Below are 16,204 nucleotides of genomic sequence, written 5' to 3'. Positions count from 1 at the left end.
CATTCTAAATGTCTTAAAATCATATTGTCTCAAGATGCTCTACTGAAAATATGATTAAATTAAAAGCAACAAAAAACCCAAGAGTTTACTTTTACTTTTCTAGAACAAACATCTGATCTTTAACCAAACTTGAGTACCACATTATATGCATCAGTTATACAAACTGGTTCCCACGCTTTGCAGAATTTAAAGTTCTGGGATCTTTCTTTATTTTTTAACCTGAGACAAAAGACTTAGTCCTCATAGTTTGAAAATGGAAAGTATACTGCCTGTAGTCAGATAAAATGGACTGAAAATAAGCAACAATCAACATAACTGTTCCTTCAAGTGATAACTTACAGGGTAGAATTCAGATGTGCTCTGTAGTCATTATTTAAATATCAGTATGTTATGTGCCAGACAAGCACCTGCCAAATATACTTCATTCTTTCTTGGGCCAATTCCTAGAAGTGAATTAAATTATCTTTCACCTGTCTTTCTGGCTCTAGATTATTTGACTTTCAGTTTAATAATGACAAATTCTGTATGGTGTTTTTGTCCGCTGTAGACATTTAAGAAATAAAAACATAAGAATCAGGAGGTATAATTAATATCCTCAGTGTGATTGCATCTGCTTTTTAAATTATGAAGTGCATTTAGATATCAAAAGATAATGCATTCTGCTTACAAAATGAAGACCTTTGTTTTTCTTTAAGGTTAATGAAAATTTTTCTTTAATAAAATTACTATGTAAATAAACTTTTTCCTGAGACCACTAGGTTAGGAGCCACTGGCAATAGTCAATCTGGATTCCTGAGTCTTAACACAGCTAATGTAATAATGTTCTGCAGATTATCTAGAAAAGGTAAAAAACATTCATACCCTCACTATAACTTTATGCAGAGGAGTATTTCTACTGATTAAGTGGGATTGTTCGGAAGTTTATGCATAAGACCAATGCTCAAATTTTGGAGAAATACTATTCCATAAAATAACTGATTAATTTCCTCTTACTTCACTGATACCACATCATTTTTGAAATTTTTTAGAGAATGACAGCTTAAACTATTCCAGCTAAAGTACCATGAAAACCAAGACAAAAAGAAGGAATGCAAAAGGTGTCATAAATATTTAACATTTTAAATGTTCTACAATCTCTGCTTTCTAACAAAGTACGTAATAGATTTAAAATTCTTGCATTATTGTTCCTAAGGTTTATAAAATCACTACATTGAAAACTATAATAAAATTTTAAATTAATATAAAAAAAATTAAAAAAGACAGAAGAGCTTTACAACATAATAAGTACTGTTTCATGGTGTAATATTCATGTGAACCTTAACAACAAGGTAACAATACTGTTTTAGTATTCCACTAGTGCAGAAAACAGAAAATATCACAGCAACCTTTTGAAAACACAGATCACCTACATAAGCTAAGTTAAAAAGAGCATGCAATTCATGAATATGATTCATTACCATGGTTACAGGCTTTCAGCACAGGCCTCTGTGTGGTTGGACTGAGATTTTGTGGTATGTCTGCAAAAGCAAGAAAACAAAGGAAAATAAACACCTCTTTGAAAGTTACTGGATGGAGCATTGTAACAACATAAGCAAGCAGAAATATTTGAAAGTTAGATATTTCTAGGACAAAAGCTACAGTGGAATAAATGGATGCACTGCCAGGACAAGGGGACTTTTACCTCCTGTATACAGTGGTTATTACTATAAACCCCTACAATTTAAAATATATGTGGCTATATGGAAAAGCCTTAACCATCAGGCTACAGTGAGTTCAGTACATTGATCTCAGGAGCACTACAGGCAGCAGCAAAATAGCCTGAACATCCCTGATAGATAGATATCACTGCAAGAAAGAATTAAACCCCGAAGCCTTTAGACCACTGGACCCATAATGATTTTAGCTTTATTCAAAAAATAAAATGTAAAACAGAATATTCACCTTTAGGCCTTGGTGTTCTTTTCCTTCGATCTCGAAAAGCTGCACCTGACTGCAAGGCCTCCAACAGGCTATCCATCACTCCGGTCTCCTCACCTTCTGTAAGAGAAAAGAAAGGAACCCTCTGGGTAATCACAGCAATATGAAAGCATAGATAATATTAACAATAAGAAACAACAATAATTCGTGGTAGTATTAAAATCACTTATTTGAAACTTAACCAGAATTTTAGCATTCAGAACACTGCTCTCTCACAACTAAACAAAACGGATTTGGTCTTCCGTCAATTGCACTAGGCCAAATTTTATTTCGTTCATTTCACATTCCACTTTCTCAACCGTAGTTTTAAATGAAATGTCATTTCACTCATATTTTCATTTCAGTACCCTTTTGCAACTGCAAATAATCAGTTTCATGTCAGCTTTCAAGAGCTGTCCCTTAAGTGATTTGCTATATTAGACAAAAGAGATCATTTCGGTTATTGTTATAAAAAGTTGAAATTGTTTCTCAGCGGGAAGCTGAAGGAAAAATATTGGACTAAATAGGGTATAAAATGATATCCATAGGTAGCTTTAATCAAAAGCTATTTTCCTTTTATACTTAATGACCTGTGGTCAATATTGATGTAGTCCAGGAAAATATTTCTCATCATATTACACATGTGGGTATAATATCCCCCTACAAGAATTAAGAATATTACCATGATGTTATAATTAAACGCAAGCATTAAAAACATTTCTTATATTTCCTCAAATAAATATATCAGAAATCTTAGATATTTGAACCTAATTCATCCTTTGTTTCTACATTTTTGAGGATAAAAAACCCACAACCCCATGGATTTCCTATATAGTGAAAAACCTCCACAGAGCAATAAAGAACTAACTACATGACAGAAATCTCATTATGTCTCAGAAGGCTAAACTCCCAAGGTCAACATACACCTCGGATACAGTCAGGCACATCACACGATTTTGCAGATATTACTAACAGTGAACACATTTCTACTCCCAAAATTTGAGCTTTGATGTCTACACGAAAAATGCCATTAAATATAAAAAAAAGATTGTTTTCAAAATATCTATAGAAATATACATATAAACATATTTAAAGCTCGCAACAGATGTTCTGTAACATTGATTCAAAATTAAATTACATTTTCATAAACATGTTTTGTTTGTGATTTTACCCATTCCTTAATTTTTGCTAATTCTTTACGTATTCTTGTGTTTAGGGAATGATTTTGATTTCATTTTTGGAATTTATAAAATATATTCCACTAAGAAGAACATTCTTCCTTGTAGTACTTTGCCTGCTACTACTCCAAGATGCTGGTCCTCAAAGTGATGAAACTATAATCTGAGAACATCCTTACTTCATCTCTTTTCTCTATAGACTCAACTACTGGACTTAAAGAGCTATACATAAGGAGAAATAATGGAAAATTAGCAAATATTTTATAATTTTGCATAACATTGATCCCCATTTATTTTCTATGCAGTATATGGCAGATGTGGAATATAAGTGAAGACTGAAATACAGATTTTCTCTTGCTTTGAATTTAGTATAACATACTTCCTCTCTCATGACCAGCAGACCAGTACAGCAACTAACTTACTTAAAAAATATTACTCAGATTGCATATTTACCTTCTTTGTGTTCTTTTGTTGTTGTTCTCCTGTTAACGTTTTTTTCTATCTGACCTCATGCAATTCTTTAATATTCACATCTCAAATGAAAACAGTGACTGTTTCAGTTTAAGGTGATTCTTTAGGAACAAGCCATTAGGTATATTAAGGAACGTGAATGTTGGAGGAAAGTTTATACGCATTTTGGGTAGTAACAATTCAAAGAAGACTCAATAATATTACAGTCTCCAAAATAATACCATAACTGTTTATGAAAGAAGAGTTCATAAACTTTGTTTTAGGTAGTAGTAATAACAAGAAAAAAAAATTGCTTTCAATTCTATGTCAGCGTGTCATCGTTTGCTTTTTAAGCCTTTCTAAGACTATTATGGATTGCACTGTTATTCAAAAACATAACAGTTTTCAGTAGGAAAAAAACTGCATAATCTGTTATAAAATAAAAAGGCCAACTGAATAAAAACTATTACATATTTTAAATAATGGAATGGAAATACTGCAAAACCAACTTTTTGTCGCATAGCTGGAACATATTTAAGGGTACTATCTATTTTTCTTTCTTATCTGAAATACACTGTAGCCAGAAATTGGCTAATGTTTTCATTGACATGCAAAAGAGTTAATAGAAGAATAAATGGCACATATAAAAACTGAATTAAAAAAGAAACTCCTCTAGTAATTTTATAGTATATGTGGATTTACTGAACAAAAATTAATGTCTGCAAATAAAAAAAAAAATCACAGTTGCTATTCTGCACTAAAACATGCAGAAAGCTTGTTTTTCAAACTTCTACATCTTCAGTTAGGCTCCAAATGCTGCTTTTTGATGCCTAAATCAGCAGTTGATTACAACACTTTCTATGAGGTTGTACAGCTAGCTATTAATACCCATACTGTTATCATCACTCTAGTCTGTTAGTAATAGGCAATAAATTACATTAATCTCCCTATTCTGAATCTGTTTTGCCTGTGACGGTAATTGGTGCATGATCTCCCTGTCCTTATCTATGACCCTTTTTTCATCATCTTTTCTCCTCCTCTTCTTTTGAGGAGGAGAGGTGAGAGAGCAGCATGGTAGAGACTGCCTGTCAGTGTAAAACCACAACATCTTCATATTTCACAAATGCAACAGAAGGAAAAGGGTGCAAGAACTAAGGGGATACTCATCAAGTTATCTGAAATAACAAGGACTTGATATAATCTTTGAAGTAAATCCAGGTATCATGGTAGCGTTCTAGCTTTTATATAATTAAAAAATAAACTTGTAGCACTGAAGGTACTGGGTTTGTTCTTGTCTGAATAATCAAGTCCTTGTCTCACAATTCATCAGTTAGCAAAATAAATATCTTTTTTTTTTTTTTCTTCACTAAAATATATACTGTTTTGTTTAGTTTTTTCCTCTTCAGCTGAGGATATAATTCAGGTCAAATATATTGCACCCAGTTCTTGATGATGTGGAATTTAGCTTCTAGGTTTAGCTATGGCATGTCTTTCACTATAACATAATAAATCTTCCGAGGCAAGTGAATACTAGTCTTGGGACAACAGCAGATATTTCCCAGATTATTCACACAAGGCTAAGCATGAGAGAAAAATATACAACTTAAGATATCTTAAGAATCTTAAGTGTTGATTAGAGAGATGTAAGAAAAAAAAAAATCTATCAGCAGCAGAAAATATATTTTTTTCTCTTTCAACTGCTCCACTGTAGGTTTGCTTGAATAATGATTGGCTGTAAGAGTACAACCCACAAAGTTGGGCAATGCAAAAATACAAGAAACTTCAGACACAGAAATTGTAGGTGGATGTGAAGGTTAGCTTTGTCCAGGAAATGGTGGAATTTCAGTAATGCTGCATGGATTAGAGCAATAACTCATAACACAACGTAAGTGCTCCTTTGACCCCAATCAACTCCTGTAAGAATGTTGTTACAATACACGGGGAAAAGAAAACTTCTGATGTACAAGTGCAAAGTTGAAATAGCTGTCAAGTATGCCTTGGATGGACTGGCTGAAAGGGCAGTTCCCCTTCCCTTGATAATTAAAAAGTGTTAAACTCAACTTCTTCCAGGAATGTTGCTATTCAATTGTCTTTCCTCAGAGGCAACTTCAGGAAAAAACATCTACCGGCTCTTCCCAAAATTACAGGTATATACCTCACAGAAATCACTGAAACAGTATAGTCCAGAATACAATGAGTTCAATTTCTTACTGGTGCCCAACACAAACCAGTAAGCCTGTGCTAGTACTTCAAAGCCCTAGAAATTATACCATTATAATATGATTTCACCTAATGACTGAATCACACGATAGAATCATAGAAAGGCTTGGTTTGGAAGGGACCTCAAGGATCATCAAGCTCCAACCCCCCTGCCGAAGCAGGGCTGCCAACCTCCCCATTTAATACTAGACCAGGCTGCCCAGGGCCCCATTCAACTTGGCCTTGAATGCCTCCAGGGACAAGGCATCAACAACCTCTCTGGGCAGCTTGTTTCAGCACCTCACCACTCTCTCTGTGCAGAACTTCCCCTTGATACCCAACCTAAATCTTCCCTCCTTCAACTTAAAGCCATTTCCCCTTGTCCTGCTATTATCTACCCTTTCAAAGAGTTGACTCCCCTCTCCCTAGGCTCCATTTAGGTACTGAAAGGCTGCACTTGGGGTCACCCTGCAGCCTTCTCTTCTCCAGGCTGAAGCACCTAATTCCATAAATGTTCTAGCTGAGGAGAGTTGGCTTCATTCTGTCTTTTTTTCTCCTGCTAATATTGTCCCATCTGTTAGTTGTCATACAGTGATTTTATGGGACACAAATAGTTTGTGACTCTGAGCATATGAATGAAAGCTGGATCTAAGTTCCAAAGAATTAAAAATAAGTGAAATGCGAGCTTCCATCATTCTCAAATTCTTAAAGATTGTTTGTTGTAATTAAGGTTGGTAACATTTTAACTTCCATACGTTAATTCATATCATAGAAAACCAAATGGAAATATGTGCTTTTAGAAGTGGTTCTGTAGAAGCGATTAGAAAGAAAACCTTGCTGATGTGTGGTACCTATTTCTGCATCTCAGTTGGATCCCAATTTCCCATTTAAATAATGAAACAGAGTGAAATCATCTTATTCTCAAACTTTATGGGAAATAAAAAAAGTGTAAAATTATGTTCATTGCAATTCTACAGATTGCATTTTTTCTGTGACAGCCGAAGATAGCCACTGTAAATCCCCTTTCCACTGACTTTATCAGGAATCAATCGTATTGATTCTAGATCCAATATGAGTTTGCCACAGCAAGCTTTTCTGAGAGAATCACAAAAAGATTTCCTGGGGGAACTTGGACTTAGAGAAGAATGAACTGAATACCAAATCTTTGAATTGGTGAACCCTCGGACTTGGTACTGAAGGAATACTGTAACATCTTCCTTAACAATCTGGATGATGAGACAGAGAGCACCTTTAGCAAGTCTACATTTAGTGAAAAATCCAGAGGAATGGCTGATGAACCAGATGGCTGTGTTCCCATTCAGAGGGACCTCGAGAAGCTGGAGAAATGGGAAGACAGGATTCTTTATGAAATTCAAAAAAGGAAAATGAAAAAATCACCATGAGTCAGCAGCATGCCTTTGGGGCAAAGAAAGCCAAGGAAGAACACTGCCAGCTGTTGAAGGCAGGACATCCTTTGCCTCTGCTCAGTGCTGATGAGACACATCTGGAGGATGAGCAGAATGGACATAACTGAGCAAATTCAGTCAAGTGCCAGTAAGATGATTATTGGGCTGCAGCATTTCTCCTGTGAGGAAATACTGAGAGAGGTGGGACTTCAAGTCCAGAGAAGAGAAGGCTCAGGGAGATTCTGTCAACATGTCTAACCATCTGATGGGGTTGTGGGGTGTAAAGAAGACTGAGCCAGACTCATCAAACAGGTGCCCAGAGACAAGACTGGAGGGCTATGGAAGCAAACTGAAATTCAAGAAATTGCATTTAACTTTTTTTTTTTTTTCTGTTGACTGTAGTCAAATGATACAACAAGTGCCCTGTAAGTACAATGGAAACTCTAAATATGGCTACATTAGAAAGTAGTTTACCTTTCTATTAAATCATCAGAGACTAAAAATAAAAGTCTGAAAATAAAATAGTTTACCTCCATATAATACCTACTCAACACAGGATATTCTACTAATGTGTTTTATTGCATTGCCCAATAATATATTCAGAAAGTTAATTTAAATGCTCAAACTTCTTATGACCCACTTTCTTTTATTTTATTCTTTTTAACAGAAAAACAGAACTGCTAAATTAATCTAAATGCTAAGTTTTAGTTACTTCTATTTAACTACTTATAATTAAACAGACCATGTTTAAGCACTGTTATCTAAGATTAAGATCTGGTTAAGATCTGATTGGACAGCTAATTGAACAAAGTCAACTATGTACAAAGAGGTCAGTCAAATTTTTACTGTTCATGTATGATTTCTCTGTTTTCTTTACACATTACAGCTCAACTCAGATGACACTGACAAGAAAGATTGCAATCAATCTGCCTTTCAGGCCAGTCAAGAACAAGTACTTCCAGTTTCAGAGAGTATAAAAAAAATAAAAACAAATAAAAAAGATCTATTAGTAGAGACTTGCCAATTACAATTGCTTTTAGAAAGCAGTTAGAACCACTCTATTTGCATTCTTATGTGAAATTAGCTTCTCATATTATATTCAGCTACAGATATTCTCCTATATGTGGGGATGACTATGAACATCTGCTTCTTTGCTACTGTTTGCCTCTGAAGGAGTTCACTGAGTACAGAGAAAGACATTACTATTGCCATTCTAACTTACAAACAACTAATAAATCAGAATATATAAACAATGATCACTCACACTGACAGCCGTGTTACAGAGATGAGAGACTGAAGGAACTTTAAAAGTTACTTATTTCTCACTTGTGGACTGGTGACACAGCTGAGCTTAGACAAAGGAAATCTTCCTGCAGCTTTGGGTAGGCAAGGCCCTTTCTGTTTAGCAGCTGTAAATGCACAAGAAAGCCAGGAAGAGACAGCTCAAAGGACCACCTAACCCTGCATTTGTTGGCAGCCGACAGCAAACATCTTTAAGAGGTCAAGATAAACACATTTTAATACGGAAGTTAAAATATGTAAGGATGCCGTCCTGGTCTCCAGCAGTTTATGATTCAGAGACTTTATATTTGCATTCAACAGTTTTCAATAAATAGAAGCTGCTAGAGAAATTAAGTAATTTTTGTTAGCTTCAGAATACAAATATTTTGGTATGCAGTAACACTGTACTTCTGCAAAACCACTGCGGTATTGCTTGGTGAAGATAAGTGTCACACTGAACAGCATAGAAACAGAAGCAACAACAGACTCAGTGTGAAAGAAGAGTCAGGGACACGACCTTCTCTTCTGCTAGCTTTCCAGCAATGGCAGAAGAGGTTCTTGGCTTTTTTACAGCCTTGGACTACGGAAATGAAAATTATGCTTTGGTAATTATACTGATTCCTTCTCCCTGTTGCCATCGGAAAGAAGAAACTTTTGATGATTTAGGGGGAAAAAAAAAAAAAAAAAAAAAACTACTGGAAGAAGAAAAGGTATTTACAAGTAGTTCAAGTGAGAGATTAAAGAGGACTCTAATATGTCCCTGCTTATGGAGGAGATGAGGGATAGTATTTGGAGTAGAAATTATAGAATCATAGAATCAACAAGTTTGGAAAAAATCTCTAAGATCGCCTAGTCCAACCACCCACCTATCACCAGTTTTTCCCCACTAAATCACATCCCTCAGTACAACATCTAAATGTTCCTTGAACACCTCCAGGAATGGTGACTCCACCACCTCCCTGCACAGCCCGTTCCAGCACCTGACCATTCTTTCAGAGAAGAAACATTTCCTAATACCCAACCTGAACCTCCCCTGCAACCTGAAGACATTCCCCCTAGCCCTATGGCATGGGAGAAGAGGCCAATCCCCACCTCACCACAATGTCCTTTCAGGTAGCTGTAGAGGGCAATAAGTTCTTTCCTGAGCCTTCCCTTCTTCAGACTAAACAATCCCAGTTCCCTCAGTCGCTCTTCGTAAGACTTGTGCTCCAGATCCTTCACCAGCTTTGTTGAGCTTCCCTGGACATACTCCATAGCCTCGATGCTTTTCTTGTAGTGAGGAGTCCAAAACTGAGCACAGTACTCAAGAGACAATCACCTCTCTACTCCAGCAGGCTATACTATTTTTGATACAAGCCAGGATGCCATTTCTTCTTCTTGGCTACCTGGACATACTGCTGGGTCATGTTCAGCCAAGCATCAGCCAACACCCCCAGGTCCATTTCCTCTACACAGTCTTCCAGCCACTCTGCCCCAAGCCTGCAGTGTTGTCTGGGGTTATTGTGGCCAAAGTGCAGGACCCTGTACTTGGTCTTGTTGAACTTCATCCCAGTGGCCACAGCCCAGCTATCCAGCCTGTCCACACCCTTCTGTAGGACCTTCCTACTTCCAGGCAGATCAACTTCCTGCCAACTTGGTGTCATGTGCAAACTTACTGAGGTTCTGTTCAATCCTCCTGTCCAGGTCATCAATAAATATACTAAACAGGACAGGCCCCAGTGTCCTGGAAATGTCTGCTCAAACAAAAAACTGCTATCTGCACATACGCAAAATGTTAGAGCTATAAATTCCAAAGATGGCTCCAGAGATTCCCACTGTTTTTAAAGGTATACTATTTAAAGTTTCAAGCATTTTGTACACATTTGTTTAGAAATCTTACTGCTATGACATAAATGAGAGAACAAAAGTCAATAAAGATATGTCTGTAGATAATTTTTTTAAAGACTGCTGTTTGTTTTGACTATGTCTTTCACTCAAATTTTGGCGTTATTTATTTTTTCCCATGCCTTTATATAATTTCCCAAATGCTGTTCAGCTACTATCTCCACAGGTTTCACTTCTAAGTAAAACTTTCAGGAAAAAAGAAAAAAAATTGTTTCTGCTAAACCTTGCTAAACCTTTTTTTTTTTTTTTTTTTTTTTTTGGAGCTTAGTATAAATACTTCATACAAGTATTTGTGAAGTTCTTCATAAATATGAAGATAAGTTCTTTATAAGTTCTTTATAAGTTCTTCAACAAGAACAGTAACTGCTGCATTCTGAGTCTATGGATTACTAGCAAGTGCATAAACTACTTACTGCATGTTTCAGAAGATTTAGCACCTTTGAGATCTTGTCAGAATATGACTTGTGACTACTACTAGTTGGTTTTTAACTAATATACACTCTGATCAGTTCTATTCCTTTTTGTACTACAAGTATCTAATTCCCTGAACATCCTACAGTGTGAGATCCGATGAGGTTTTGCTGTATCTCAACTTCTGATATGGCCTCTGAAGATGTATTGCACATTGTTTTTCAGGCTATTTTTTTTTAATGAAACATACCTGCATATTCATCATTCTCTGCATTAGTTTCAAGTACAAACATGACAAATATTCTTGAGGGAACATCTGCTTTCAATAATTTATGCTTTTCTGCCAAGGCAATACAGTTGCAGCTAAAAAACAAGCTCCACGCTTAGTGAGATATCAGCTCGTGTCTCCTATGTCTACTTTCCTGCGGATTCAGGAATGTGGATTCATACTTTTCCTGTGGATCCAACTTTGTCATGAGTTCATTGTTAACTGCCCACAGAGTATTAATGCTAGTAAGTAACTAAACAATGACATAAAGTCCCGTAATTCCTTCCGCTTAAGTCCTTAAGAATAAATTTAAATAACAAAAATGTTACCTCGGGAGTCCCCTTGTTGAAGAGGACACAAGTAAGTATCAGTGGCACAACTAAAAAGTCAGGGCACAAGTAGAAAGTGTTATCAGTGGTAGGGAAATTCTGAAAGGGAAAACTCCTTAGAGGGACCTTACACAAAATACTTGTTGGATATTAATGTCATACCCTCAGGATTTCTACATATATACGATTAGTAGAACTGTTGCCTGCTTAACAGTAAATTTAATTGCACAAAACATATATACCAAACTACATAAAATCTAGCAATAATCCTACAGTCGCCCAGAACTTGAGGTTTGTGTAGAAAATCACCCCACAGACAACAGATAAGTAACATATGTTAGAAATCACTGATGACGTTTCAATTGTTATGGATCAGAAACTGATTTTTATAATATGCAACACTTGCAATCCTTCACTCCCCTCAGAGGGAAGGAACACCATTAAGAACTATTGATTCTCCATTCCCAGTGAGATGAAATTAATACAATGGAGGCCTTATGAACTTACGCTAGACAGGGAAAATAGGGTCTTTGAGGGTACCTATTAATATAGGGAGTATTGCTGTTGTTTAATTTCATCTGATGGAATCAGAATTTAATTACTTAATTATGTTTACAGTTTTCATTGTTTAAACTGTCAGTGCTGGGATACTCGGTGCCTTTTTGTTTTGCAGAGCACTTCTCAACTACTGAAAATATTCATATCTCACAATGTAGCTGACAGTAATAACGAAGAATCAAAGCATAAAACACTTCTAGCAGATCTGTGAAACATGTGATTCCTCTTTTTCCCTAAACCAGTAAACAATACAAAAAGCTCTGCAAAAAGGAATGCTGCAAAATTGACTTCAAATTAAACTACAACTTTCTAAAGCAACAGAAACATGGATTTAAACCCAGTTTATTGTGGTAAAAGTGAAACTGAGAAACAACAATGAAAACAAACTAAACATTAGATTTCCCATATAGAATGTTAAGAAATCATTTGGATGTCACTTCATTGCTTTAGAATAAGAAAGGGCATCCTTTGTAAATAACCACTGATTAAAGTGGTGTGGCTTGTTATTTAAATAGTATTCAAGGAAAGACACAATGAAGATGCCACAATGATGGAGTTCTCAATTATATTACAATAAATTTAGCTGGTGTTATCACAGTTATAGAATTCTTTACACTGTGATAAGATTAAAATAACTGACTGATGTGCTTTCTGCTAAGAATCTGAACAGCACAAGAAAGCATGTATCCGAATGTTAATAGTATGAAGACAAGTGATATTTACATAAAGATCCTCTTCTACAAATTATTTACCTTTGTAACCATAGTATGTGATAATTTAGACTGTCTTCACAGGTGCAAGTAAAGTAAAAGCAATCTTACTGATAAAGTATCTTGTGATGAATATCAGTTTGTATATCAGAGATAATATAGAGGGCTGATTTTGTTACCATACATTTCAAAATACCAAAAATAATCACTGTCTAAATATTCAGAATTTTTACTGAGTTCCATATGGCTTTCAAGTTAGGATGGAACTCTGAGGAAAATGTGGAACTTATGTCTATATTATGCGAATTTAAGCTTTAGCCTGTTATAACAGGGAAGCATTTGAGCTGTGATCATTAGGCCATTGAAGTGTTACTATATAAGACGTAGAGATGCAGAATGTTAGCAAACTACAGTTTACAAGGATTTGGATACAGCATTGGGTTAAGTTTCAAAAAGGCACACACACACAGAAAAAAAACTTGCAAGAGAAAAAATCATGCAATTCCATATAAATAACAAAAATCTAAGGTCTTATTAGCAGAAGTTTGAATTTAGATTATAAAGTTTAATGCTTTTCAAAATATTCATAAGATCATTAAATATATTTTACAATTTAGAAAATATGAATATATTTATAGCTTAAATATAAAAAAAAATCAAAGCAAAAGCTTTATGAAGATGTATCACACACTATGCATATTTACCTAATTTTAGGAAATGACCATATAGACGCTGAAGTTGGTGTAATGTATTTCAAGGCAGTCTAATGCAGAAGAATGGATGACAGCATGTCACTTACGATCTACAAGTCAAAGTTATCATTTGTATATCAAAGGCAAAACAAAGGCTAAGAAGACTATTAAAGTTCAGGAGAAGGCTAGTCTATTGTAGGACAACTCATTCTCATGTTTGAATTGTGTCACTTACTACTGATGAAATGACTGTATTCACCCATAACTTATTAATCAAAAGTTATCTGAAATTTGGGATAACACTCCTTTTAAGTTAATACAATCTATGTAGACAAACCTGGTACGTGACTGGTGGATACAGTCCTAGAATGCTGTATGCAACTTACTGCTCAATTAAAGTATAAGTTAGGTGAAATCCATATTTTTCTTATGTAACTAAGATCTTCGGCTTTTCTGAAGGCAAAAAAAAAGTCAGTAATATTCCCCAAATAGCTAACTTTTCTTTTAGCGTTACATAAGTCACTTATTCAAGATGAATTGCTTCATGCAGCAGAAGGTGACACCATAGACAAGACAACCTTACCCTTCAAATAAATTTCAAAAGCAGGTAAGAGATGAAGCAATCCAAAGAACAGGACTTCAAGAACAAAGGAGAATCTAGACTTAAGTGTCTATGTTGTAAACAAGACCAGTGGTTAACAAAAGAAGATCAGGATGATGCTATTAACCCAGTTTAAGCACTGGATAGAAGTTCAGGCCTTGAATTAATAGGTATGCTCTGAAAGCCGGAGCTCCAGAACTGTAAACACACCATAGTCACTCTTTAGCAATTAACAGTCGCTGAAAAATGCACAACTTAAAGCATGGGAAAAGACTGCTCTAATATTTAAGAAAAGAACTGGCAGCTAAGTAAGAAAAAAAAAAATCAGCTGAAGGCACTGCTACAGCCTGGGAAGGACTGAAGGACTAACCATCATGTAATCTAAGGATAAGAGAACAAGGGTTGGGAGCTGTCTAGAAACTAAGCCACCTTGCTAAAGCATGAGTAGGGAGAGAAAGAGAAGACAAGAGAAAAAAAAATATCCAATTCTGTCTTGTCTTGCTGAAGGGCTCTCAAATTTGTTCATGTCATTTTGCCGGCAATCAACGGTAGTTTATCACTACTAGCTATACAAAAGTAGCTCTATGTTTTTGGCTTTTTTGTTTTGTTTTGTTTCGTTTTGTACTCACATCAGACTTAAGAGAACGAATATTAAGGACTGACTGCTTGAATACATATTGATAGTGATTAAAAGTAAAAAATAATTTGTAGTGAAAATTAAATATAATATCTAAGAATAAGCATCAGTCTAATAAAGTTCTGTCTGAACATGTAACAAACAGTTAAGAAAGTCAGAAGTGGCATATAGCACAGTGATACATAGGCATCCTTAACCTTCATGTCATTTGCAGTTAAAACAAGATGTTACTGAAAACTGAGAGTAGAGGTGCAGAGTACACCATGATTGTTCAGTTAAAAAAAATGCTGTAAAGAATCAGTCAGTACATATAGACTATTCTCAAGTATGCATATGTTTAAATGCAAGAAAATATTTTCTGGGATGGTGACATCAAGGAGTTTTGAGTGGCTTCATTCACACAACATTTGAAATAATGTTCCTACAAATCCAATATCTGATCTAGAAACCCTATAAAGAAGTGAAATGTAGCAGAAAATCAGTTACTCCACATTGTCACCCTTAGATAAGAGTGTTTGTGCATTTAGACCGAGAGAGGGCTTGGTTAAAAGCTTGTCAGCAGGTCAGATGTAAACATTTTGTGATTGATCCACAGATTCTTAAAGATCAGACTTAGTCTTTCAATGAACAAGCTGTGGGTAGGAAAACAGCAGAAAAAAAGTAATTTTCTTTCCTTTCTTTTTTTTGTAAGTCTCTGCTATTCTTCTTAGTAAATATGGTTGCAATAAAACTGCCAAAGTAAAAAAAATAAACAACCTCCCCTTCCCCCAAAGCTCCCACTTTTCATATCACTGTTGCAGTACTTCCTGACAAATAAATATACCGTAAGTGCTTTCCACTGCCAGAATTTGGGTTTTCTAATAGACTTTTAAAATGACAATTCAAAGTGACAAGTACAAGAAACCTTACAAAGAGCTCTGCAGAACAACAACAAAAAGAAACCAACAGCAGCAATGGCCAATTTAACAAATATCAGATCCAATACATTTATAGTTTCAGGTGACTCCAGGATCCTCTTTTCCCATTTGATGAAGGACTTTAAGTAGCTGATAACAAAGGAAAGAAATCTCTTTCTGTACATTTACGTGATCTAATAAAACAGACAAACAAAAACAATCTACTAACAGACAAAGTAGCTATTTATTCAATGACTTAGATGATTTCTGAATGACAAATACATAAAGTTCACAGCCACAGCAGTTGAAGGAGTGGGTTTAGCTACCAGAGGCCTATATACACATGGGCATATGACTCAGAAATCTTTAACACTGAACCTGTTTCACACTAAGTTTCAACACAAATACAGGAAAAACGAGACTGAGAAGAACTTTAGTTTTCCCAAAAGGACTATCAGTTGTATACCCAAAGCACTATCAGTCATTCTTAAGACATGTCTTAGAGAAGAATAACTAACCTTTTTTGAAACACTTCCAACCATGCAAAAATACAGCCACTATTTCACCCCTTTTCAAGTCTTCTATACTTTAAAAGAGCGTCACATTAACTTCTAAAAAATTTACATTTCTTTGTTTTGAGGAGAGTCTCTTGGTTTCTATCTTAATAGAAAACTTTAGTATCACACCTCAAGGCACACATCTACTCTGGATATTAGTGAAACGTGGAAGAGACAGATAATCATTTATT

General features: G+C 35.3%; 1 protein-coding gene across 3 annotated transcripts in view; it reads right to left on the bottom strand.

Moving 5' to 3' along the window:
• Positions 1 to 16,204, bottom strand: part of DIAPH3 (diaphanous related formin 3) — a 237,529-nt gene that overhangs the window by 60,680 nt on the left and 160,645 nt on the right. For all 3 annotated transcript variants that reach the window (XM_015276853.4, XM_025146783.3, XM_040653578.2), the window contains 2 exons: positions 1,942 to 2,037; positions 1,458 to 1,517 (listed from right to left, as the gene is read on the bottom strand). In XM_015276853.4, coding sequence (XP_015132339.1) covers positions 1,458 to 1,517; positions 1,942 to 2,037 — 156 coding nt within the window. The remainder of the gene's footprint in view (positions 1 to 1,457; positions 1,518 to 1,941; positions 2,038 to 16,204) is intronic.

This window comes from Gallus gallus, chromosome 1 (genome assembly GCF_016699485.2).
Source record: "Gallus gallus isolate bGalGal1 chromosome 1, bGalGal1.mat.broiler.GRCg7b, whole genome shotgun sequence".
NCBI classification, from domain to species: domain Eukaryota; kingdom Metazoa; phylum Chordata; class Aves; order Galliformes; family Phasianidae; genus Gallus; species Gallus gallus.
This window is presented reverse-complemented; position numbering and strand designations above follow the sequence as displayed.